General features: G+C 36.6%; 1 protein-coding gene across 12 annotated transcripts in view; it reads right to left on the bottom strand.

Annotated features, from left to right (window-relative positions):
* The window catches only part of DMD (dystrophin), a 1,918,566-nt gene that overhangs the window by 77,415 nt on the left and 1,813,577 nt on the right, over window positions 1-27,574 (bottom strand). For 9 of the 12 annotated variants that reach the window (XR_009155503.1, XM_058186507.1, XM_058186500.1 and 6 more), the window contains 2 exons: window positions 12,072-12,208; window positions 11,433-11,471 (listed from right to left, as the gene is read on the bottom strand). Coding sequence is in view for 10 of the 12 variants with exons in the window: in XM_058186507.1 (XP_058042490.1) it covers window positions 11,433-11,471; window positions 12,072-12,208 (176 nt within the window). In the remaining 2 variants the exon portion in view is untranslated. Of the gene's footprint in view, window positions 1-8,094; window positions 8,169-11,432; window positions 11,472-12,071; window positions 12,209-27,574 lie in introns of all 12 variants that reach the window. The other 3 variants (XM_058186499.1, XM_058186501.1, XR_009155504.1) reach the window with 2 other exon arrangements.

The raw sequence follows: 27,574 nt of genomic DNA, 5'->3' as shown, positions 1-27,574 counted from the left end.
GTTCTTACAGTATGTGTATTAGAAGTTGATTTTAAATTTTATTTCTTATTTTAGTTTATCTTTGATTACCATATTTTTTGGAGTTTTTTCCCCAAAAAAGAGGGTGAAAATCTGGGTGCGTCTTATACTCCGAATGTAGCCCCGACCAGCCTTGCAAATGGAGATTTCAGAGGCTGAAAGAAGCTTCTGAAAGAAGCTTCAGAAAAAAACCCTCCAAATAGAGCTTCAGAAAAAAACCTTCTGAAAGGCTTTTATCTAAAATAATACGGCAAGCAACAAAAGAAGAATCAGTAAAGGTTCTAACCAAACTATGCTAACAAATCTGGAGAATGGCACAATAACCAACAGATCGGAAGAGGTTAATCCAGGGGTGAAATCTAAAAATTTCCCCTACCGCTTCTGTGGCCGTGGCTTAATTAGTGGGCGTGGCTTGGCGGTCAGATGACTGGGTGGGCGTGGCCAATAACAATAAATAATAAAATAATAAAGTATAAAAAACAGTAAGAGGTACCAAAAACCAACTTTCACACTTTACACACACACAACACAACACAACTGACTCACACACAATGTAAAAGCAGCTGCACTTCACACTTCAGCCACAAAAAGCTCAAAAACCAACTTTCACACTTTACACACACACAACACAACTCACACACACAAAATGCCACATACAGCTTTCTGAGATTTTGTGTGTTTGTGTAGTTAGAGTGAAACACTACAGAAACACACCAAATCTCAGAAAGCTGCACAAATATTTTATTTTATTATTTTATTTTATTTTATTGTGGACTTCAATTCCCAGAGTTCCTCAGCCAGCAAAGCCAGCCAGCATTAGTTGATCACTGAGGAAATAGATTAGCTAAGCAATTGATTCTGTCTGGGCTAAAAGTGAAACTGCTTTCGGGCTTGGAAAAAAGCCATACGTTCATCAGTAATCTTAAATCTGCAGATTTTATCTGCAGATCTTAAATGCAAATTGATAAATGCAAGAAGCATTGTAAACAAATTGCCTGAATTTATACTCATGTTAAACAATGCTACATTTGATATTATATTTGTATGTGAAACATGGCTGAACTCATCCATCCCTGACTCCATTATTTCAGACAAAGAGTACCATGTTTTTAGATCAGATCGTGAAATCCACAGAGGAGGTGGAGTAGCTATTTTTCATAAAAAGTCACTGAATCTAAAAAATCCGCAGAGGAGGTGGAGTAGCTATCTTTCATAAAAAGTCACTGAATCTAAAAAATGTTCAAGTTGCACATAAACTTGCTATCCCTGAAACTATTGTATGCGACCTGTCCCTTAACACCACACTTTGATTCCTACTATGCTACAGAGCCTCTGACTACGACATCGCACATGCAAACATATTAACCTCACTACTAACTTGGGCTACGTCTTGCCCATATCCTCTCATCTTCCTGGGTGACCTCAATCAAAATCTATTCTCATCCTGTATCACTGCTGAAGACCACTACAGAGTTTTCCTACTTGAAATCAATAGAGTCATTAAACTCTACGTACCACAAACCACCACAAAAATCAAGAAAAATAAATTACCCATATCAATAAAAAAGCTTCAATCCAAAAAAAAATTCCTTTGGAGAAAAAACAAAAAGGGACACGTAGCAAATTTCAAAAACCGATACAGAGATATATGCAACCAAATAAAAAATGAATGCACCAATTACCACACCAAGCAAGAAGAAGACCTTCTGCGCACAAATTCCAATCGTGCTTTTTATAATTTTGTGAACAACAAACTTAATGACTCAAGATCTATCCCACCACTAAAAGAATCTAACGGCAAAGAAAATAATGATGAAGCAGTTAAAGCAAACCTCTTTAACACATTCTTCGGCTCAGTCTTTGTTAACAGTAATGGCTCATACCCGACATTCCCCAACCGCACCAACAACGACCTAACACATATAGATTTCACTAAAGAAAATGTTGAAAAAGCTCTTTGCAAACTGAAACCATCCCTATCTATAGGACCTGATGGACTATGTGCATACTTCTTAAAAAAGCTTTCCACTAATATAGCAGAACGCCTAAGCATAATCTTTGGAAAAGCCTTCACGACCAGTTCCCTTCTCAAACTCTGGTCACTAGCCACGGTCATCCCAGTCTTCAAAAAAGGAGACCCCAGCTTAGTTGAAAATTACAGACCAATCTCTCTATGCTGTGTCACCTGTAAAGTTATGGAATCTATCATCAACCAATCCATTATCCTCTACCTAAAAACAAACAATCTACTCTCTAATAAACAATTTGGTTTCAGAAAAAAATTATCATGTAACTTACAACTTCTTCGCTGCAAAAACATATGGACTACAAATCTTGATCAAGGCAAAACAATAGATGCAATTTATATAGACTTCTGTAAAGCTTTTGACTCAGTGGTACATGACAACTTCTCCTAAAACTAAAATCCTACGGCATCTCCGGACCCCTCCACAATTGGATAACAGCGTTCCAGTCAAAAAGACAACAAGTGGTCAAAATAGGCAGTGCCCTATCAAATCCTGTTCCTGTCAATAGCGGCATTCCCCAAGGCAGTGTTCTTGGACCAACACTCTTCATATTATACATTAATGATCTCTGTGACCATATTAAAAGTAATTGTGTTCTTTTCACTGATGATGTTAAACTATTTAACACTACCAACAATACAGCTACCCTTCAAAAAGACCTTGACTTTGTGTCAGAATGGTCAAAAACATGGCAACTCCAAATCTCAACCAGCAAATGCTCTGTCTTACACATTGGAAAAAAGAATCCAAACACTAAATACAAATTCGATGGACATTACCTTACAGATGACCCCCATCCTGTCAAGGACCTTGGAGTTTTCATATCCAATGATCTAAGTGCCAAAGCCCACTGCAACTACATCGCAAAAAAGGCTTTAAGAGTTGTAAACCTAATCTTACATAGCTTCTTCTCCAGAAACACTACACTACTTACCAGAGCTTATAAAACATTTGCTAGACCGGACTTCCGCTGGCAACGCAGGCTTCGTGGACGTTCCTTTGGGATCGTCTGCCCTGGGTTTCGTCAAACCGTCCCTGACAGCGTAAATGGGCTGTCAAATGGTTTGGAATTCTCTCCTCCGGGAGAAGGGGGAGGGAAGAGTGGTGAGGTTTGGGTAGAGCTCCCCGGGAGCCCCTGGAATTTAACCAGGGGATCGAAGGGTGAGAGCTCCCCTTTAGCCTGACGAAGCTCTGTGCCCAGGGTCCTTCTGTTTATACAGAACGAGAAGCCGCGACCATCTCTGTGCCAAGATTTATTTTTAAAGAGAACTCAACACAGACAGAACAAAGTAGGAGGACTAGCAAGAATCTGCAAGTAATAAAGCTTAACTTCAGCTCTTAAATAGCTTTCCTTTGAACTAACTTTCAACTTGAGTGGATTTAAAATGGCGTTTGCAATATACAAAAAGGAAAGTGAAACTATAAAAGGACAAAGGAAGAGAAGAACATAACAAGCTACTTTTTAAATGGAATGAATAAGAACTGTTAATGATTTTTTTTTCTTTTTACCTTTTTCTTTATCACAATGTTTAAGAAGAAAAGTTTATTGAATTTTTTTTTTCTTTTTGGTAGATTTCACAGTTTAAGAATGGCTCTTAAGCAAACAGAACTAACTACTAAAATCTTGGAAACTTCTTCACTTCAAATATGGAATTATTTTTTTTTTATAGGAACTTTTGGAGGCTTATCTTTTCTTAATAAGTTTTTAAACAAGAGATTTTTACACCAATATATTAATGATTGGAAATTCTTTATTGTTAGATGTTAAGCTGATTGGTGAGCAGATGGTGGAAAATGTGTAAGATAGAAGACAAGGGGAAGGACAATGCTTAAGATGTGATTTTGATGGTATTTTTTTTTAATATATATATATATGGTTTAATTTTTACAACTGACTTATTTTGGGTATAAGGTGTTACTATTTGATATATGTGAGGTATAAAGGAATGGGAAGATGGAATATTGTTTAACTTTTGGAGGATAGATAGAAAAATTTATGGAAGTAATGTTGGTATTTGGTTAAATAGAATTTAATTGTTATAATTGATATATTTTGGATATAAGTTATAATTTTAATAATGTTATTTGACAGATGTAAGGTAAATTGAAGAAATATTAATATTAGCAATGTTATTTGATTTATGTAAGTGATTAAAAATATGAGAAGATAGAATATTGTTTATTTTTGGAGATTGGATAAAAATTTAAGAATTTAAGCTGGAAATATGAATTATATTTGGGAGACTGTTTAAGGAAGAAAGGTATATTATAAAAGAATTTCTGATGAATACTGGAAGATGGAATATAGTCTTGGTCTTGATCGATGAAGATTGGATATTAAAAACTATAAGATTCTGAAGTCTTCAGGAGTGGAATGGATTGATATATATTTGGTGTTAATTGATGAAGATTGGATATTAAAAACTATGTATTTTATTGATGAACTGGAAATACTAATTATTTCCAATAATAATTAATTAAATACTAATTTAATAAAATTAAATAATTAAAATTATTAAATAATTTTATTTAAAAATTATTAAATAATTAAATACTAATTTAATTGGAAGATTCTGAAGATTTTAGGAGTGGAATGGACTGATATAAATGGACTGGAAGAAGAATGTACTTTTTTGTTTCTGGAAGGGGAGTTAAGGTCTTAGAGAGAGGAGTGACTATGGATTATGACTTATGTTGTATTTTAAATTATGATTGTTAATCTTATACCCTGTACTTTGTTCTGGGAATTCTCTGGGGGTGGGACGGGGGAGGGAGGGGAAGTGGGGAGAGGGGGGAGATGAAGGATCAATGTAAAGGAATGATTGAAGATATGTAATTAAGAAATAGAAATAATTTGAAATGAAATCGGGGCTGCTCAGCTGCCATTTCAGAAGGGAATGGAAAGGGAGAGGAGAGAGTGAAGGAAGAAAGTAGGTAGAAAAGAGAGAGGTAGAAAAGGGGGAAAGGAGAGGAAGGATGAAGAAAGTAGGTAGGAAAGAGAGAGGGTTAGAAAGGGTGGAAGAGAAGAGTAGGGAAGGAGGAGAGGATGTAGAAAAGCGAAGGAGAGGAAGGATGAAGAAAGTAGAAGAAAGTAGAGAAGGGAGGAGGAAAGGTTTGTTAAGGAAGGAAGTGGTAGCTGGGCACGTCCGAATTAGTAACAAATGAAAGTTAATGACTAATGTTGAATAAGAGACTGTATATTGAATAGGTTGTTGGAAAATGGAAATAAAACTTTTTTACTAAAAAACAAACAAAAAAACAAACATTTGCTAGACCAATTCTTGAATACAGCTCGCCTGTCAGGAACCCATACCACATTTCAGACATCAATACAATTCATCCGGGAAGTCAGGGGGGAGGGATTAGTGAAGGGAGGGGGGTTGGGGGGAAAGGGGGGGGGAATTTTTCTTTGTAAAACGTTTTGAATAAAAAAAATACAATTGAACGAGTCCAGAAATATTTTACAAGAAGAGTTCTCCACTCCTCTGAATACAACAAAATACCTTATGCCACCAGACTTGAAATCTTGGGTTTAGAAAACTTAGAACTCGACCGCCTTCAACAGGACCTGTGTTTAACTCATAGAATCATCTATTGCAATGTCCTTCCTGTTAAAGATTACTTCAGCTTCAATCACAACAATACAAGATCAAACAATAGATTTAAACTTAATGTTAACCGCTTCAATCTTGATTGCAGAAAATATGACTTCTGTAACAGAGTTGTTAATGCTTGGAACACACTACCTGACTCTGTGGTCTCTTCTCAAAATTCCCAAAGCTTTAACCAAAAACTGTCTACTATTGACCTCACCCCATTCCTAAGAGGTCTGTAAGGGGCGTGCATAAGAGCACAAACGTGTCTACCATTCCTGTCCTATTGTTCCCTTTCATTATATCCAATTAATATAGTTATTGCATGCTTATGCTTATATATATATATATTTATTTATTTATTTATTATTTAAATTTTTATACCGCCCTTCTCCTGAAGGACTCAGGGCGGTTCACAGCCAGATAAAATAAACAATAATATTACAATATAAATACTATTAAAATACAATTAAAAGACTTATTCAATTGGCCGAGATTAAAAATTTAGAATAAATGATAAAAACCCATTAAAAAACCCACAAATTTAAAAACTAATCCAGTCCTGCGCAGATGAAGAAGTGTGTTTTAAGCTCGCGACGGAAGGTTCGGAGGTCCGGAAGTTGACGAAGTCCTGGGGGGAGTTCGTTCCAGAGGGCGGGAGCCCCCACAGAGAAGGCCCTTCCCCTGGGTGTCGCCAGACAACACTGTCTCGCTGACGGCACCCTGAGGAGTCCCTCTCTGTGAGAGCGCACGGGTCGGTGAGAGGTATTCGGTAGCAGTAGGCGGTCCCGTAAATAGCCCGGCCCTATGCCATGGAGCGCTTTGAAGACGTTCACCAAAACCTTGAAGCGCACCCGGAAGGCCACAGGTAGCCAGTGCAGCCTGCGCAGGATAGGTGTCACACGGGAGCCACGAGGGGCTCCCTCTATCACCCGCGCAGCCGCATTCTGGACTAACTGAAGCCTCCGGATGCCCCTCAAGGGGAGCCCCATGTAGAGAGCATTGCAGTATAATATATGCTTATATATTATATAGTTACTTTCATGCTTATGCTTATACATACTGTTGTGACAAAATAAATAAATAAATAAATAAATAAATAAATAAATAAATAAATAAATAAATAAATAAATAATCAGGTAAGTGCCTTAGAATCTCTACTCTTACTTGTAGAAAACATGTTTTCTACAAGTAAGAGTACAAGTAAGGTTCTGCTGATGAGGAACTCAGGTGAGATCGCCAGAGGAGACTTTAAAAATTTTTTTAAAAAAGTTTAAAGATCTCAGCTGAGGGGCGGGATCCTCAAAGGTTTTTTTTTACCTTTAAAGGCTGTTTTCGGCTGAAGAAAAACCGGCTTTTAAAAGTAAAAAAACAAAACAAAAAACCTCTGCTGATGGTGCGGTTCAGCAGAGGCAGGGGGGCGGGCAGGGATTTTTGCTACCAGTCCTCCAAACCAGCAGCCGCCATCGCTACCGGATCGCGCGAGCCGGTCCAAACTGGGAACATTTCACCCCTGGGTTAATCTATATACCAATACCAAAGAAAGGAGATTGAACAGAGTACAGATAGTCCTTCAGAATAAAAGCCTCTGAAAGAAGCTTCAGAAAAAAAGCTTTCAAACAGAGCTTCAAAAAAAAGCTGATCCACCCACCAATCAGCTTTTTTCTTATTTTCCTCCCCAAAAACTAAGATGCGTCTTATACTCCGAAAAATACGGCATGTATATGGAATCGTTTTTATGGTATTAGACTTAGGATTTCATTCCACATGACATCTTTTTGACTGAAAATTACCTAGATTTTTTCTAATACGTTGGAAAATTTGTAATACATAAATAGACAAAATAGTGATATTATTTTTTGAAACCATAATGAAATACTGAACCTTTTAATTTGATTAGGATACAAAATTAAGAACTTGAACCATACTTGAAAAGAACTGCAAGAAAAATCCTTTTATTAAACAAAAGGCAGCCCCTGGAAGACTATCTGGTCTCTGAAACTAATCAGGAATGGATCAGAGTACTTCTTGGAAGGAATTTATATGCTGGACTGAAAAGTAAAAGAAGAAAAATAAAATAAAAAATCCAAGAAAAAGGAAAATGATAGTTCTGCCAAAAAAAACCCTGCACAGATGTGTTTATATGATAATCAGAATTCAAGGAGTGGAACTGTAAAGTTTTTAAAAAAATAATTAAGATAATAACATATTCTTATAAAGATATTCTGAATTGCAGTTAAAATATTAATAAGTGCACAATTCAATGCTGAAACTGGATCTTTTTATTGTTAATTTCAATTTGGCACAAGCACATCATCTTGGGCAAAATATAAATCTTCAAGCAGGATATAAATCTAATCAATAAAAATAAAAATAGTAATTTAATAGAACTAGATCAAGATCAGTGGGATGGTGATACAAATTACAAAATTTGCTTTAATGCCTAGTTTTCTTACCAGAGTAATATTCCATGAAAATGAATCCACAAGTACCACCTGTAATTCATGCATCTGAGAAAATTCCAGTGCCACTAAGGAATAAAATAAAATAAAGAATATAATGTGAGAGTCAAGGTAGATGAATCTACAGCAGAGATGAGGAACCAGTAGCCCTCTATGTGTTGCTGAATTACAACTCTCACAGTCCCAGCCAATATGGTACAGATTGGTAAGATTATTGCTAAAGAAGTGAACAAAGGAGATGATCCAACAGATGAAATTTACAGATATGATGAAGGCTACAACCAGACATAAAAGAATGATTGACTAGAATGAGGTCTGGATGATATTGGGAGAGAAACTGAAAATTAATAAAAGAAAATGCAAATTTCTTCTAAGATGTATTGTAGCTGTTCAGTGGGTAAAAACAATTCCTCCACAAAGAAGTTCAAATGCCTTCTTTAAATATTTTGGACTAGCCATATCTAGGAAAGACATGAAGAAATAACAAACATTTCTAAGTATGGAACTATTATACAGTATCACTATTGAGTTAGCTATTAGCTCAAGACACTGAACACTAAATAGGTGAAACCAAAATTAAAAAACATGAATCTGGAAGAACTTCAATGTGAAAGAACCAGTCACTATATCAGATGTTCTGTTGCTTCAAGATTAAGAACTATATTTCTGCAAGAAGGTTTGTTGTTACATGTATTTCTAAAACATTAATGAGTATTGAGCAAAAATACTAGCAATAGAATTTGGAGCACAAGATTCCATGAACTAATTTATGGAAAAACAGTGAAAACAAGTTCAAAAAACAACCCAGAGCTACAGATTTTTATATACTGTTTCTAGAACAATCCAAAAAGGACTAGTAACTTTATAGAAACATCGATTATAATTGATGTATAGACTGAGCAAACAGTTACCAATTACTGATATTCTTTCTAGGACATATATATCAAGAGAAAAGAATAATTCTTATGGACTTTGTTTTATTAGCCAAATCTTAAGAACACTATTAATCTACAAAATAATTCTACAAGGGTTACAGAGGGCAAAGGAGAAACTCTGGAAAATATCTCTATCTGTTGAAACTCTATGGAGATTATAAATGAAAACAAAGTCCTGTTCTAAAATAACAAATCCTAATTAGATAAGAAGGATGCCAAGAATGACAGACACCTATGTATGAAGATGTCATACAGTTGTCAGAAGGAATTCACACCAATTTATGAAATTCAAAAAGAATTCCGGCAATAATATTACTTGATACTGAAAACCTTTTGACCATACACAGAGACTGAATAATTAACCTATTGTATATTATTATATTTTAAAAGAGAAATGCAATTGTAATAACAACATGAACCAAATATTCCATTATTGGCTGTATGATGAATAGTTCTGACGAGTGATATAAGCCATTTGTACTAAGAGATGCAAAGTGTTAAGTTTATTTTATTGCATGCCTCATGTTTGTGTAAGATTTGCTTTTTTCACATATTATAGTGCTGCACTCATTTCTCAAGTTTTGCTTTTTTTAATTTTCTCTGATGATAATTGTTTTGTCAATTCATGTATTCCAGTTTGTCTCTAGGTTTGGCTATATGAGTCTTACTACCTTTACTGATCCCCAGGCTTAGAGCAGCATATGCCTAACTCTCAACTGAACAGAATAATATTTTGAGGTTTAGCAAACTTTTGAATTTCATACTCAATTTATTATCACTGATTCTAAAACCTTATAGCCTCTAGATTACAAACCATATGAAAACAGTATAATTTATTACATACAATGATCAAAACTATCTACCTATCAATCAAGAAACCAGGCTGCATTCATGAATTTATGGTGTTAATTTTAAAAAAGTGTTTTTATGTTATTAGGCGTTGGGTTATCATGGAAACATGGTAGAGGGTAAACATGACAGGCAGCCTTCTTTAGACCTAATGGAATGGATGGGGATTATGTATGCAATTTCATGATAATTCGTATCCCTTTATTAAGGTCAAAATTGAGGAGATATACCATGGGGGTGTTATATCATTCACTACTGAAATTCTTGTAAAGAAATATTGTGGAATACTGCTGAACAGGGTGAATCCAGTCCCAACCCTTACAGTTTATATCTGATTATTAAGGCCAGTTAAAACTATTTTTAAATGTCCCTTATACTGTTGAACATACATCAAGAAATCTATTGTAGACACAATAATGTAGTTGTAGATACCAACATTCATTCAATCGATCCAATACTTCAGATACAAAGCAGCAAAGAGGCTATTAGCCTCTTAATCAGGTGAGTTAGTCTTTACAATAACCTATATTATGTCGTAACACTTTTTTAGTATATTTAGCATAATTTAATAATTATATTAAACAGTATAGTTTTAATGCTACTCATTTTAATAAGTATTACTTGCAAACCAAATATCAGAGGTTATACAAATTTTAGTACTATTTGTGGATTAATTTTAGGCTTCCTTTTGGCTAATATTTGACAGACTTTATAAATTAACTAGCACAAATATTTTAAAGTAATAGATACTTATTCCTGTATAGAAATCTTATTTTTTTTCATATCCTCCAATATTTACTTCATAAAGAGATATTTACAAATGAACAAAATTATTTTCTGAAAAATACAGGTCTTGTTATCGTTTGACAGAAGACAGTTAATAAGAATATCTGTTTTCAGTAACTGCTATTTACTGTTATTTAGTGAAACCAGTAACAGCCTAGGGAATAAAAAAAGTAAACCTGAACAAATATTGTCCAGTTTAAACTCCTTTAAATAGAAGGGTGAAATTTATGCATAAATGGAGTTGCACATATGTTCATCAGTCAAAGTTAAGACAAAAATCTTTCTAATATGTAGCTTAAATTTTATGTATTTGTATAGGCCTACTATGTGATATGCATATCTACTAGTTATATACTCTATAAAATCTCTGTAGGGTTTTTCAAAATTTATCATTGCATCTCAAAATTATCAGTTTTGCAACCAAAAGTGGTTATTCAGATTCCAATTCAAATATTTCCCATTTCTAGATAAAAGAGTTTGTGGAACTAAAATCTTAAATGACTTAAATACATTAATCTCCAAAGTAAAAATAACATCTAAATAAATATTGTGTACACAATTTGTGAATCTGTGAAATACATTTAAATCTGTTGTTTCTACTAACTTGACATGGGCTTGCCTCTTTTTCTGTCAGAAACATTAATAAAAGGGAAATGAAGGATGGAAATGGACATATGGAAAAAAATGGAAAAAAAACAACAACAAAAGTGAGGGAATGCAACAGCAGCAGCAATAGCAGGACACTTTGGCAAAAGTACTCACGCAGAATCTATTGGCCAGAAGTTGATCAGAGTAACAGGACTGCAAGACAAAAAATGAGGAGGTGAAGAGAGAGGCAGAAAAAACTTAGCAGCAAAGTAATTACGGAAAGTTAAAAAAAAATCAAGAAGATCCAGTAGACTAACATGAATGTCCAAGAAAGCAGCCAAAACATGAGAAAGGAAATATTAAAAGAGAAAAATGGAAAAATAGCAAGCTGCAGTGCAATTTCCATTGAAGCAAATTTTAATAACCAGCAGCTATTTTTTTCTATTAATCTTACAGGATTACAAGGGACAGGTTTGTGAATTTGAATCTAAACATTAATATTTTCTCTGTATCAAGAGAAAAAAGGGTGTGTTCATTTCTATGCACTCAACTATAAATTACAGATATTTGGAAGAATTTCCAAGCATTCATTACGACAAAATATATGTTTATTTTGTCCAAATTAGTGTACAATTTTCAGGTGAAAAAAGCAAGAAGAATAGCAACCTAGACAACAGCTTGCCTTTTCCTTTCAGTAAAATAAACAAATATGAAAGAAATGAAAAAGATGTTATGTAGTCAGGAAATATAGGGAGCAGTGCTAATTGGGAAGCTCAGAATTTATCAAATTAGATATTAATATTCTTCACTCACGTTTCCATGTTGTCTCCTTCCAATACTGTTTGTACAGGCAAATAACCCATTCTCGGATGTTTTGCAAAGTATCTTTTTGTTCGGAATTTATTTTTTAATACCTTGGCAAAGTCACGAACATCTTCTCCTGAAGTAGTCTGAAAGCAATATTTCAGCAACAGAATTTTATTAGGATTTATTTTTTTTTGCAAACTTTTTACATCAATTCTCTGTTTTGCGACTTTTTAAATAAACTGTGTTATAGTCATTTTAAATGGCCACAAAAATTAATTATATATCCATACTGGAAATATCTCACAATCTGGTGATATACAATTTACTATCAAATATATTTTTAGAATTTGCAAAACATATTCCTGAACATGATGGATACGAAGAAACATTTAGTTGAATATTAAGATTTTCCTCTATGCTTTTAGCCATTTTTTCTACAAGGCAGAACTGTGTGATTGCAAGATTACAATATATCAAATGTTAAATGTTAAAATACTAGTATGTCAAACCTATGATATTCTATAATTTTTACATGATAAGCATATTGGGAGTAAACTAACAAATAACTTTGCAACCAAGCAAGCAAAATACCTGTAAAGCATATAGCCCTTTATGTGTAACAAAAGATTGCTATGCCATAATAAAAGCAAACCTGATGAAAAGGTAGGAATAAAAGTATCCATTTTTATAGTGAAAGAACTGTAATCATGTGCAACAGACTTCTATTATGCTTATTAGATTTGCAAAATATATTTTTAACAGAAGGAAAGAAACACATCTTTCTCTCTTTCCATTGCAGAATGAAATGAAGAGTATGAACCATAAACTTCACAATCTAGCATGAGAAGAATATTATGATGCAAACTCACCTGACTGATTTCTGGTCTGTTCTTTCAACCAACACATGGAAGAGAGGGTGCTTAGGTAATGTAGCTGTTTCTATCTATCTTTGCAAACTAACAAACATCCAGCTCTAATTCTATAAAACTATAGAAAATCTGCCAATGTGGACACCCGTGACAGTGACCAAGAATCTCACTGCTCAACTAAGACTAGGAAAAGCCCCAGGAGAAGACCTTATCCCTCCACGGATCATTAAAAACAACTTGAACTTCTGGGCCACATTCTGGCCTCACACTTTATCTACATACCCATGACCGAGCCCCGAAGACCAGGGATCTGCAATCAGTGTCTTGATATAAAAAAGAGAAAAAGGGTGATCCTACCAGCTATAAACCAATCAGCCTTCTCAACAAAATCTATATACTCTTCACAAGACACCTACAACAGAAATCTCAAACTTGCTGGAAAAAGAAAATATCCTTGTAGAGCAAGATGGCTTTGGAAAAAGCTGGTTAGTTCTGTACTAGATCAGTGTCTAGTACGGAAGATACATACTAGTCGCACTTCTCTTTAATTTTTATATCAACTCCTCAACATAAGACCTACTGGCCTTAAAAGAGCTCTAGAGAAGACCATCTAGTACTCAAACTATGCAAAAATCAAAACCATGGCATTTGCCAAAAGACCCAAGAGCTATTCCTGGACGTTAGATTGAGCAAGTTCCTGTTTCAAATACCTGGGGATTATCCTTCAATCTGCTAACAGATGGAAACATTGTTGAAAATACCCAGAGGAGCTGAACTGCCAACCTCAGACTCCACAAAACAAGAGGTGGCCACTATATATTTGCAGCACTCAAACTATTCAAAGCACAACTTCTTTATTGTGCCCAAACTAGGCCCCTTTTTCAACTTAAATTAGAATTTGTTAGGTCCAAATTTCTAAGATTGGTGTTTCAAGTTCCAAAATGTATTCTAATTCTACTCTGAGATTGGAAGTCAAGCGTAATGAAAGTGGTGGTCTGAGTGTGGATGAACGTATTCAGCTATTGGTGGCATGCAGAGCCATATCTGTGGGCATGCAAGCGTTGCCCTCAGTCTGCTCCAGCGTACATGCGAACTGGTAGTAAAGCTAAGTAGAACCCCTTACCTTACTTCCCACCAGAAGTCAGGAAACGGGCCATTTCCAGCCTCCGGAGGGCTTCTGGGGGGGATGGGAAAGGCCATTTTCGCCCTCCCAAGACTCCAAAACTGCCTCTGGAAACTGGGAGAGCGAAAAACAGGCCTACCGGGCTCACCATACCATTGTGCCAAAAGCAGGGGGAGCGCGAGGGGGAGGTCATGCACAGGGGGCAGGGCGCATTGAATTATGGGTGTGGGCACGTGCATGTACGACCCCCCTTCCACTCCCTCTGCTTTTGGCATGCAATGGCAAAAAGGTTAGCCAACACTGGCCTAGATCCATTATGAGGGATGATTTTCAAACCATGTGGAAAAAAAGCAGAGGCAACTACTGTAAATATATTTGGGCTTCTCTCCAGGTTTTCTAGTCATCCTTGGATATGATCAGGTCAAAGCTCTTGTTAAACAGTGTATAGCAAAGATAGGACCAATTGGATCTAATCAAGGACCAACCTTTATTGCCAGTGAACCGAAAATGTACTGTACTTTTTCCATGACATACTGTTAAGAGTTTGCAGCAATCCAACCAGCACACAAGTAAATAATTCAGCAGGTTTCATTTATAAAAGAAACTTCTTTATATACAATACCACACAGCAGAAGCCAGAACCAGAACTCAGAATCCAGAAGTACAGAATCAATAATCACAGAAGCTATATAATACAGAGGCACTCATATATATACAGATCAGTGTACCTAAGCCACGCCCATGCTCCGAGCCGTCTGGGTCACCAAACAGACCCCACTGGCTGACCTGTTACCATGTCTATTCCAATTCACGAATTCACACACTGACACTCCTCCCTTCATGACTGGAATAGACATAAAACCAAGTAACTTAATCTTCTTCTCATGGTGTACTCCACCTTTTAACTTTCCAGTATGTATGCAACCATCAGCCTTGAAACTCTTGAACCCAAGACCCTTAAATGCCATATCTAAACAAATATTCCAATTCCCGGCTGACTACTTCAGCCCATAAATGGCCTTGTTCAATTTATATATAGTGTTAGGCATTTTGCTTTCATATCCTGGTGCTTGAACCATGTAAATTTTTTCCTCTAATTTTGCATTGAAGAATGCTGTGATTATATTAAGATGCCAAATTTTATGGCCACGTGCCGCTGCCAACACTAGTGCCAACCTTATGCTTTCACTCTTTACAGTTAGCATGAATACCTCATCATAGTGCACGTTTTTGTGAAAAACCATGTGCCACTAATTTCGCTTTATATTGTACCTTATTGTTGGGCAGTACTTTCTTTTTGTACACTCATTTACATCATATAGCTTTGCAACCTTGTGGCAAACACTATTTTTCAAGATACTTCTGGAGACCTGGATGAACTCACAGATACTGTAATATCATATGTCAGCTTCTGTGAAGACCTACGTGTACCGACAAGGAACTTGCGAATATACAGTAACAACAAACCTTGGTTCACAGCTAAACTTAAAACAGCTAGGTCATTCCAAAGAGGAAGCCTACAGAAAAGGTGATAAAATGCTGTACAATCAGGCCGGAAACGTAATGCTCTCGTTACCTCTCGCTTGGACTATTGCAATGCTCTCTACATGGGGCTCCCCTTGAAGAGCACCCGGAGACTCCAGTTAGTCCAGAATGCAGCTGCGCGGGTGATAGAGGGAGCAGTTCGGAGCTCCCATGTAACACCCATCCTGCGCAGACTGCACTGGCTGCCTGTTGTCTTCTGGGTGTGCTTCAAGGTATTGGTGACTACCTTCAAAGTGCTCCATGGCTTAGAACCAGGATATTTATGGGACCGTCTACTACCATCTTCTATCTCCCAACGACCCGTGCGTTCTCACAGAGAGGGACTCCTTAGGGTGCCGTCAGCCAAGCAATATCGACTGGCGGCCCCCAGGGGGAGGGCCTTCTCTGTGGGGGCTCCTACCCTGTGGAACGAACTTCCCCCTGGACTTCGACAATTACCTGACCTCTGGACCTTTCGCCGCAAACTTAAAACTTATTTATTTCGTCTTGCTGGACTGGCTTGAATTTTTAAAATTTTTAATTGATTTTATGGGTTTTAAATTTTATTAGTTTTACAGGGTTGATATTGTATTTTAAATGGCGCCAATTGAATAAGTTTTTTAATGTTTGTTTTTAGTATTGTATGTGTTGTTTTTGTATTTTACTGTGGCTGTAAACCGCCCTGAGTTTTTCGGGAGGAGGGCGGTATACAAATTAAATTAAATTTTTTATTATTATTATTATTATTATTATTATTATTATTATTATTATTATTATTATTATTATTATTACTATTATTATTATTATTATTAACAACAAGAGAGATCAGAGCAGCAAAAAGAAGCTACTCTGAAAAGCTAAAGAATCAATTCTCAACAAATGAACCAGCAAACATGTGGAAACCTGTTAAAAATATCACCGGCTATGGCAAACCTCCTTCCCAGGCTGAAGGAAATCAACAACTGGCAGATGACCTGAATGTATTTTACTGCAGGTTTGAAAGGAACTACAGCCACCTATTTTCACAACCCCCATCTCAGACACACCAACAACAGCTAAGCCTCCTACAACTGACCCCATCCCATTGGGTTCACAACCCCTAGTGATCACAGAAAAGGAAGTGCAAGACCTATTTCACAGACAAAAGCCAGGAAAAGCTCCAGGCCCAGACAAGATAACTCCTTCTTGCTTAAAAGTCTGTGCTGACCAATTGGCCCCCATCTTCACCCATATTTTCAATAAATCACTAGAGATGTGCTATGTTCCTTCTTGCTTCAAACGCTCTATCATCCCAGTGCCGAAGAAGCCCACTATCAAGGAACTGAATGACTACAGACCAGTTGCTCTAACAAACCTTTGAAAGGCTTGTGCTGTCCCACTTGAAAACCATCACAGATTCACTGTTAGACCCCTTGCAATTTGCATACCGAGCAAATAGATCAACAGATGATGCTGTTAATATGGCTCTGCACTACATCCTACAACATCTTTTTTTTTTTTTTTTATTTATTATTTTTTTTTGCAACAAACAAACAAAAAGAAAATACATTATTACACCCTTGTGCTATACATAAAAGGAAGATTTGGGTCTTCGGATATATCCTCATGATTGCCAAAATCCACGTTCTCGAGGTACAGGTACTGAAGCGTCCAATGTTCCAAGCGCAAAGTCCACAAATGGTTTCCAAGTCTTCCAGAAAATATCTTCTTTATACACACCACTTCTAATTTTAATATCACATGTCATTTTATCATTTAAAGCTAATTTCCACATTTCAGAATTCCACTCTTCTATTCTAAAAATCACATCTAGTTTCCAATATCTAGCTATTATAATTCTACCTATTATAATCATAATTCTAATCAATTCTTTTCATATTTTGTTAATTCTATTTCCTTAATTACCAACAATAATATAGTTTCCACTCTCAATGTTATTACTTTCCCCATCATTTCAAATATCATTTTCTCCAATTGTTGCCAAAACTTTTAACCTTATCACAATTATACCACATATGTTCATAAGTCCCCAATTCCATCTCACATCTCCAACATTTTTACTAGTTTTTTATCCATTTGTGACAATCTTACTGGAGTCAAATACCATTTCAAACAACTTTATAATTGTGCTCTTTAATCCTTATAGATAAAGTTCTCATAATTCTACTCTTCCAATTCACATTCCAATCTGATTCTGGTATTTCAATATTAAGATCTTTTTCCCAATTTGTCCTCATCACTCTTTGTAATTTTTCATCAGAATTTATAATCTTATAAACCCTACTAACGAGTCCCTTTAGCCCAATTTCATCTTTCATAATCCGAGATACTAAATATTCAAATTCAGTTTCACATCTATTTATCGAATAATTTTCCTTTAGTTTTTTGTCCATTTTTCTATCTGTATTTTTCAAACCAACTTAACCCTAATTTTTCAATAATTTCTTTATTCCTCCTTTCATTTCCCATAACTTTTATCCAATCTTTAATAATTTCTATATTTTCCTCTTTAATCACTTCATTACGTTTTATATTATTTTTAATCGCCAAATTCCAGTTGTCTCCCCAAAAGATTATATCCGAATTAAAATTTTAACAAATTTGTTCCACATTTTACTTAATCCTTTAACCAATAACTTCTACTTACACATTTTAAATTTGCTTTATCTAAAACCACCTTGATCCAAATTTCTCTATATCCTTAACTCTAAATCTCTCCAATAATTATCTTCACCTTTAAGTATTTTTACCACTATCCGGATACCATACGCACAGTAATAATTAAATAATTTGGGGATTCCTAATCCACCTTCCTTTTGATTTTGATACCACATTTTCTTCACTAATCTGGGTCTTTTGCCACCATTGCAAAATTTTTCCAGTTTATTCTGATATCCTTCAATATCTTTCTCTGTCAGATTTAGTGGTAGCATCTCGGGTAAAATGTTCAACTTGGCCAGCACCATCATCTTACACATTGCAATTCTACCAAACCAAGACAACTTTAAAATTTTATATTTATCTATCTTCTTCTCAATTTCGTTAATCACCACATCATAATTAAGTTTTTTCAATTCTTTAACCTTAAATGAAAGCACTATACCCAAATATTTCAATGTGTTTTTAATCCTTATCCCAAATTGCTCTTGCATATTCTCAGACTCATTACCATTACTATCCATCAATAATTCTGACTTTGACCAATTTACTTTCAATCCTGTCATTTCTTCAAATTCTATCAAATGCTTATATATCTTTTCAAATCTTTCTCTACATTTTTCAAAATAATTAAAGTATCATCCGCATACAAATTTATCTTATACCCCTTATATCCTTCTAATTCTTCATCTTTTCTATCATTTTGTCAATATTTCCATAGCCAATAAAAATAATGTTGGGGACAGGGACATCCTTGTCTCGTACCAGCTTCTAATTTTATCTCTTCAGTTAATATTCCATTCACCTTCACTCTTGCACTGCTCTTTTGGTACAATTTTGAAATAACATGTATAAACTTATTACCAAAGCCTAAAGCCTCCACAATTACTTTAATTGTTTCCCATTGTACAGAATCAAAAGCTTTAAAAATATCCAATGATACTATACCAATTTTATCACCATTATATTCAGCTACATCTATAATATTTAATACTCTTCTAACAATATCACTCATGTATCTACCCTTCACAAAGCCTACTTGATTATAACTTATATATCTATCTATAAATCTATTTAATCTATTACTTATAATAGCAGTAAATATCTTTGCATCCTGATTAATTAAAGAAATGGGCCGATAGGACTCAATCCTTTCTAAATCTTTATCTGGTTTAGGAATTAGGGATATCACCGTTCTATTCCATGACGAAGGTACTTCCCCACCATGTAATATTCCATTGAATAATTTTGCAGTCTTGGTATTATTAATTCTTTAAATTCTTTATAAAACTCAACAGGTAATCCATCCTCACCTGGAGCTTTCCCTAATTTTAATTTTTGTATTATTCCATTAATCTCATCTTGTGTTATATCTTCTTCCATCAATTCCTTATATGTTTGATCAATTTTCACCACATACTTTTCTAAATAGCTTTGCAATTTGCCCCGATTAATTGGTTTGTTTGAATATAGATTCTGAAAAAAGTTTCTAACCACTTCACATTTCTCTAATTTTTTATAACATCTTATACCTCTATCATCTATCAAAACTCCAATTTCTCTCTTCTCTCTTTTATCTTTCGCCATCTTTGCCAATAATTTAGAATTTCTATTACTAAATTCAAAAATTCCTATTTAAAAAATCTCAAATTTCTTTTACTAACTCTGTATCTTCTTCTATCATTTTATTTCTTAACATATTAAGCTCCTGAAGAATTTTTTTTCTTTAGTAAGCAAAATTGATTTTCCAATTCTTTAATCTTATTTTATCTCTTTCCATTTTAATTTTATAATTTTTATATTTCCTACTTGATAATTTAATACTCTCCTCTAAACACCGCTTTCATCGCATCCCAAACAATTTCAAATTTAACCTCCCGTTATCATTTAATCTCCAACTTTCCTCCAATTTTTAAGTATCCATTTTTATCCTTTTCATTTTATACAATTTCTCGTCATATCTCCAATAGCTTCTTTTTCTCAAAATTAAAATCTAAGTCCACCATAACTTCTGCATGATCAGAATCTTTAAAATTCCCACATCTACCTTATCCACATTATTCAACAAATCTTTAGAAAGAAAAATATAATCAATTCTAGAATATGTATTATATATCTTAGAAAAAAGTGTATACTCTCTCAATTCCTTTAACCTCTCTCCACACATCAACCACGCGTTTGAAGCATCCACATATTTAAAATCCCAGTTTATTTGCTCCTCCACAGCGGGTGGGATTAGTACTGTCTATTTTATCTCTGATTAAATTAAAATCCCCAGCCACAATTACTTTCCTACACTTTCATTCTCCAAAATTTTGTTATTTTTCAAGAAATTCTCTTTGTTTTCATTCGTAAATATAAATTAACAAGTGTCACTTTTTCCTCATTAAGATTTCCAACAATTATTACATATCTTCCATCTTCATCCAAAATTACCTTATGTTTTCAAAGTACACCCTATCTGATATCAGTGTTGCAACTCCTCTAGCTTTTGAAGTTCCAAATGCTTTTTCATATATTTGCATACCTTTTATATACATTCTATTTGAATCTTCAGATTTCTGATGAGTTTCTTGTAAAAATAAAATGTCTGGTAAATCCCTTTTAATCTTAAGCTCCAATCTTCTTCTTTTAATCTGATTCCCTGTACCCTTCACATTCCATGACATTATTTTTATAACTCCCATTTAAAATATAAATTTTTAATCCTATCCCCGCATCTTCCTTTCTGTGCCCCCCACCACCCGACATTAAACTGCCATATAAACAACAATAAGAAAACAGAAAAAAAAACAAAAAAACAAACAAACAATAAAGTACAAACAATCTTCTTCCCCCACATCCTCATCGGTTTCGCCTCTATAAAGAGAATGGGGGAGAGGGGACGTGCCAATGCCCGGGGCACTTCTTTCGGGCTATCTATTTAAATTCATCACTCAAAAAAAAAGATAGCGATGACCCGCATTCAGCTTCATATTTTCCAAGACTCTTATCTGCTTCTTCTCCTACTGTATCCTCACGACTCTTCTTCTGTTCAACCAACACAGGTGATATTTCTTTCCTCTTTAACCCTTTGGAGTCTTGCCCTCCAATAGCCCCTTTTTCTTCTTCTGAGATTGATGTTTCCACGTATGTTCCACCCATCTGAAGCATTTGATCTTTTATCTCCATTAAATCCTCCATCTCAATTAGTCCAAGCTCCCGTAAATATAATAATGCATCTATATCTGGGGTGATTGTACGCATCCTTCCTTTATAAAAAATTTCAATTGTTGTGGTGGCCTCAATTGTATTTAATTCCATTATCTCTCAAAACTTTTGTAATTGGTTTTAAAAAATCTCCATGCCCTTTCTTCTCTTGATATATCCGGGAAGACTTGAATAGTCTTCCCTTCAAACTTCAAAGCATCTCCCAACTCTCTTAACTTGGCCATAACTTCCAACTTATCACCAAGATTTGCCAACCTGACAAACACATTCCTGTTAGAACCATTTTGCCTTCTATATCCAATTCTAAAACGCTTGCCAGGTCTGCTATTGTGAACGTAAGTTGCGTATCCAAATCATTAATCCATTTCAAAACCCGCTGTTTCAATTTATCTTCCTTTCTTCCGAGATTCCTCTGATAACAAAATTATATTTCCTCATCTCTTCTTCCAAAAGACAAATTCTCTTATCTTGCTGCTCATTTTATAAAATATTTTGCCAATTTGCCGATCTACTTTTGCCTCATGCACATGCAGCTGCTCCATTTCATCTTTAATCATTGTCATTTCCTCTTTTTGTTTAGCAAAGTTATCATCCATATCTTGCTTTAAATTTTGCACTTCGGATGTCAGTTTAAATGTCAAATTATCTATACGCTCTGATAGTGCTGCTATTTTTTCCCCAATTTTATTTAAAGCTGCAGCAATTTGCTGCTTTTCTGAAAGTTGTTGAGTCATTTTGAAAAAACAAACCAAAAATTTCTCAAACTGGGATTCCAATTTTCAAAGAGTCTTAGTGAAGATCAAAGGACAGCAGTCAAACCAATTTTACAGAGGCTCTTGATGAAGATCAAGGGACGACAATCTTTAATTGAAGCGAAACGGCTTATTTGCACTCGTTAGTAGCTTATCAGTAACTTATGAGTCATATTCACTCCACAAAGAAACACAATTACCTCACAGCTTAATCAGCGCCATTTTTTCTCCACGTCGGCAGAGAGAAAAAAAAAACAAACCAGCTTGAACTTCAAAACAAAGTCCTTTTTTTGTTTTCTGTAATATAAACAAGCTATTAATTTCCTCTCAAAAGAAAAATAATAAAAAAATTATACCACCTAATAAAATCTTCTTCAGCCAATCAGCCAGTCAGTCCAACACAAAAGATCGATCTCTTCAATTAAAATTCTTCTCATTAGCAAATTCAGTCTTTGATATTCCTTAGCCTCAGCATTTAACACAGAACACGATAATTATAATAAGGAAAGCAAAAGACAACAGTTTATTCCAAACTCCTTGTGTCTGCCAGTTCGGTCATCCCACGCAGTAAAAACTCCTTAATTCAAGCAGTTTCAGATGACCTACCAGTTTTAAATTCAGTCTGCTGGGCTGTTAACACTTCCACTTCATGATTTATTAACTTTCATCCATAACGGTGCATTCCAAACAGCATTAATCCTCATAAATCTTCATTATTAAGCCCTGTGAAGTGAAGGAAAGGTCCTTACCCCACCACGGTCATGGCCACGCCCCCTCCTACAACATCTTGAATCTCCAAAGACCTATACAAATGCAAGGGTCCTCTTTGTAGACTTTAGCTCAGCATTCAACACCATCATTCCAGACACTCTTCTAACTAAGCTAAACCAGCTACAGGTACCTGAAATGACTTGTAAGTGGATCACAAGCTTCCTAACAAACAGGAAGCAGCAGGTGAAGCTAAGCAGAATCACATCAGATACCTGTACAATTAGCACAGCCCCCCCCCCGAGGCTGTGTGCTCTCCCCACTTCTCTTCTCTATGTATACCAATGACTGCATCTCTAACGATCCATCTGTTAAACTACTGAAGTTCGCAGATGACACAACAGTGATTGGTCTCATTCGAGACAATGATGAATCCGCATACAGATGGGAGGTTGAATGACTAGCCTCGTGGTGCGACTGGAACAATCTGGAACTGAACACACTCAAAACCATAGAAATGGTGGTAGACTTTAAGAGAAACCCTCCCATACCTCAACCTCTCACAATACTAGACAACACAGTATCAACAGTAGAAACCTTCAAATTTCTAGGTTCTACCATATCGCAAGATCTAAAATGGATAGCTAACATCAAAAACGTCATCGAAAAAGGACAACAAAGACTGTTCTTTCTGCGCTAACTCAGAAAGCTCAAACTGCCCAAGGAGCTGCTGATACAGAGTTCTACAGAGGAATTATTGAGTCTGTCATCTGCACCTATAAAACTGTCTGGTTTGGTTCTGCAACCCAACAAGAAAAACACAGACTTCAGAGGATAATTAGTACTGCAGAAAAAACAATTGCTACCAACCTGCCTTCCACTGAGAACCTGTATACTGCACGAATCAAAAAGAGGGCTGTGAAAATATCCTGGACATAAACTGTTTCAACTCCTACCCTCAAAACGACACTATAGAACACTGCACACTAGAACAACTAGACACAAGAACAGTTTTTTCCTGAACACCATCACTCTGCTAAACAAATAATTTCCTCAACACTGTCAAACTATTTACTAAATCTGCACTGCTATTAATCTTCTCATTGTTCCCATCACCCACCTCCTTCCACTTATGACTGTAACTTTGTTGCTTATATCCTTATGATTTATACTGTAATTGATTGTTTCCTGATTGCTTAATTGTACCCTATGACTATTCATTAAGTGTTAAGTGTTGTAAATTGATGAAGGTGTCTTTTCTTTTATGTACACTGAGAGCATATGCACCAAGAAAAATTCCTTGTGTGTCCAATCACACTTGGCCAATAAAAAATTCTATTCTATTCTGTTCTGTTCTGTTCTGTGTTTATGTGAACACTTTATGTTCACCCATGGATTTCATTTCTTTGTCCTTGGCTTTTTTCTATTTTACTTGTTCAATTTTGGGTAATGCCAATATTTCCTGATAGTTTCTTGGCTCATACCACACATTACACACCTTAACCTCACCAGCAGAATATCTTTCAGGTGGAATCCCCATGTTCCATCGCTCTGACCAGTGTGTCATTGACTGCTCTTGTGTTTCAACTGTCTCTTGCTTCATAACTGAAGCATCATCTACTCCTGACTCTTTTTCTTGTTCTTTTTCAACTTCTCCCTGAACGCTGACACTGTCACTAAGTGAGTTATCATCACTAAGTGGTTCACCGTCACTAAGTGGATCACTCCAAAAATTCTGTTCCAGTTTTGCTCTGCAAAGCTAGCAGACCTGGAAATGACTATTGCTCCCATCGGTAAAACAATAGCTTTTTGAGCCAGGCTCATAGCTTGTAAACCTAAGCTTTCTAGCTGTCAGGCCTGGAAACCATACTAGACTTTAGGGTTCCAGACGCTGCCACATTTTTCCCCTGAGGGGAAGAAGGGGGGCTGAGGGGTATGGTAACATTCTTCAAGCGGTCAAGGTCGGATGGTGTTCACATCTGCAGGAAGAGTGGCAAGGAGATATTCAAATGAACTGGGAGAACGTGGGACCATGTGACCATCAAAGGGGTCAGGGGGGTGGGACTCTTGGGGTTTGTATAACTGGGAAAAGAATCCGGAAATTCAGTTTTGGAATTTCACTCATCGTGTGCCAGTTTCCTCATGCTAGTAAAGAACTCTGAAAAACAATGGCTTCTGAGTTTTTTTTATGCAGAAGAGGTTTTTTCTGGAACCTTGACACTAGCCTTTGGTTGACCTTTTCCCGATTGCTTTTGGAATATGCACCCATGCATTGCTTCCAAACACCGTTAAATGTGCCAGAGATGGCTTTCTCCCATATAGTACAACATATGGAGTATCATTAATAGAGGAACTCCACAGCCTATTGATTAAATAATTAGCAATCAAAATGGCTTCACCCCAATTTGAACTGCTCAGACCAGAATCCTCCAGCAGCGAGTCCTTCACTGGCTGTAATACAGCATTCCGCCTCTCAGTCATGCCATTCTCAGCTGCTGTGTACAGATTTGTGCATCTCTGTTTTTATCAGCCTCCTCTTTATTTAAGTGTATTTCTCCTACTAGACTGCTTTACTGTTTTATTACTTCGTTAAAAGTTTTCTTCTTACTGAAGATCTTACATGATTTATGGAGGAGGGAGGAGGTTTGAACTGTTGCCAGCGTTCAGCTGACATTGCATGTGTGGGGGGGGAGATAGTCTTTCAAACAAACGTTTGAACTGATTTGATTTGAACTGAATGTAACGGGAGTTGCCTGCTTCGCATTCCATCCAGAAGATTGACAGAGGGAGACTATCGGAAGTGAAACTACGTGTGGCCAAGGAGAAAGACGACATTGGATTATGACTGTTTGAACTCTAGTGGGAGGAGGGTTCAGCAGAGGATATGACGTCAGTGTTTTAAGTATACTTTCAGTTCTGGCTTAGCTTTGTTTGCAATCTGACGTGTTTAGTAAAAATTACCAATCTCTTCAAAATGATGGAGTTGGGTCTTTATTTTCTTAAACATTGATCTGAGGCAAGATGACATTAAGCCAGCACTCACTAAAATCAGTCATCCAGGATCACAACCTAGGGGACTGAAAACTTTTTCTTAACGATATCGGAGCATGAATGAGGAGCTGATAAGGAATCTTTTCTGGAGAGAAAGCCAACCCCAGAAGATGAGCCGGAGGAGATGGGAGCAGGCTTGGCAGCCACATCGGGCCCTCCCAAGTATTCAGGAATTTCTGCAGAGTGGCTGGAGAAACTACAAATAGAGGAGAGATGGGAGAAGGCCAAACTGGATTTTGGAAAACTTCCAGACTCAGGGGAGCTACAATCCGGAGTTAAAAGATGTAAACAGAAAAAGAAACTGTCAGATTGGCAACGTGAAGAGTTAATTAAGGATGAGCTACAAATCGCAGAAGCCGTCAGACTGTATCATGAGGTGATTGAGTGACAGGCAGACCGTGAAAGGTATGAGGTCCCCACCCAGAATCCCTGGAGGGAGGGGGAAGAAGTGGAAACAGAATTTTTGACAGCCACTGGGGGAGCGGCATACAGCAGAGAAATTCTGGAGGAACGAGAGCCTGAGCTGCGTTCTCCAGAGGCTGCAGATTCTGATAGAGGCCGGGGGACCCCTGCTGGACAAATGTTGCCTCGCAGAAGGAAAAAACCTAAAATTCCTTCAATTCCCAGGAAGTTTGATTGGGACCCTAAGGAATTAGGGTTATTCCAGGCTATGGTGGACAGCCACATGCAGGAAAATTATCTGTCAGAAGCCTCTAAAGTGAGAAGCGTGACCCAAGTCTTGAGTGGAAGGGAGGCTTCCTGGTACGTATCCTTGTACCAAGAGAATTCCTCTCTCCTGAGGAACTACCACCACTTTATGGCAGCCCTGAAAATGAGATTTGAGGACCTCTTGGCAGAGCAGAAGGCCAAGATTCGCATGAGGTCCATCAGACAAGGGAGGAGACCAGTGGCTGACTACAACCAAGAGTTCAGTGATCTGGTTCTTCTCATGAGAGGGTGGTCGGAAGTGGCTCTTTTGGACATATATAAAGATGGCTTAAACAGGGATTTATATAAGTTGTGCAGTGCCCGAGCATCCCCGACTACCCTGCATGGCTGGTACACCCTGGCAGCAGAAATGGAGATCGACCTAGCCAAGGACCACCTGCGAAGTCATCGTGCTTGGAAGCAGCCCCCAACTCAGTTCCAGAGAGAACCGGCCAAGGATTCTGCTGCAGCTGAAGGTGGAAAGAAGAAAACCATGGGCTGTTTCAGATGTGGAAAGGAAGGCCACCAAGCGGCTGATTGTCGTGCAAAGCTGGCACCAAAGACGACCCCTAGAAAAGCAGCGGTGCAGGCGGAAACTAAAATGTGAGAGGTCGCAACGAGGTGAGCGGATGTCGCCAAGAATGCTCCTCCCATCGAGGAGGAACTTGGGACTCCTTCCAGGTCAGATGACAGCGAGCCATCTTTGGAATCCTACGAGGATCTCCAAGTGAGTTGGAAAGGGGGCCCCCTTACCGTTCCAGTAAAACTGTGCGTCCATTCCTCGGGAATGCAGGGGGAAATGCTAGCCCTCTTAGACTCTGGGTGTACCCGATGTATCAGCAGCCCCGAGGTGGTGGAGAAAATGAAACTAAAGCTAAAAACGTTGAGCAGGCCCATAGCTTTTTG

The sequence above is a fragment of the Ahaetulla prasina genome, chromosome 5 (genome assembly GCF_028640845.1).
Source record: "Ahaetulla prasina isolate Xishuangbanna chromosome 5, ASM2864084v1, whole genome shotgun sequence".
In the NCBI taxonomy this organism is placed as follows: domain Eukaryota; kingdom Metazoa; phylum Chordata; class Lepidosauria; order Squamata; family Colubridae; genus Ahaetulla; species Ahaetulla prasina.
Note: the sequence above shows the minus strand (reverse complement) of the source record. Positions and strands in the feature narration are given on the sequence as shown.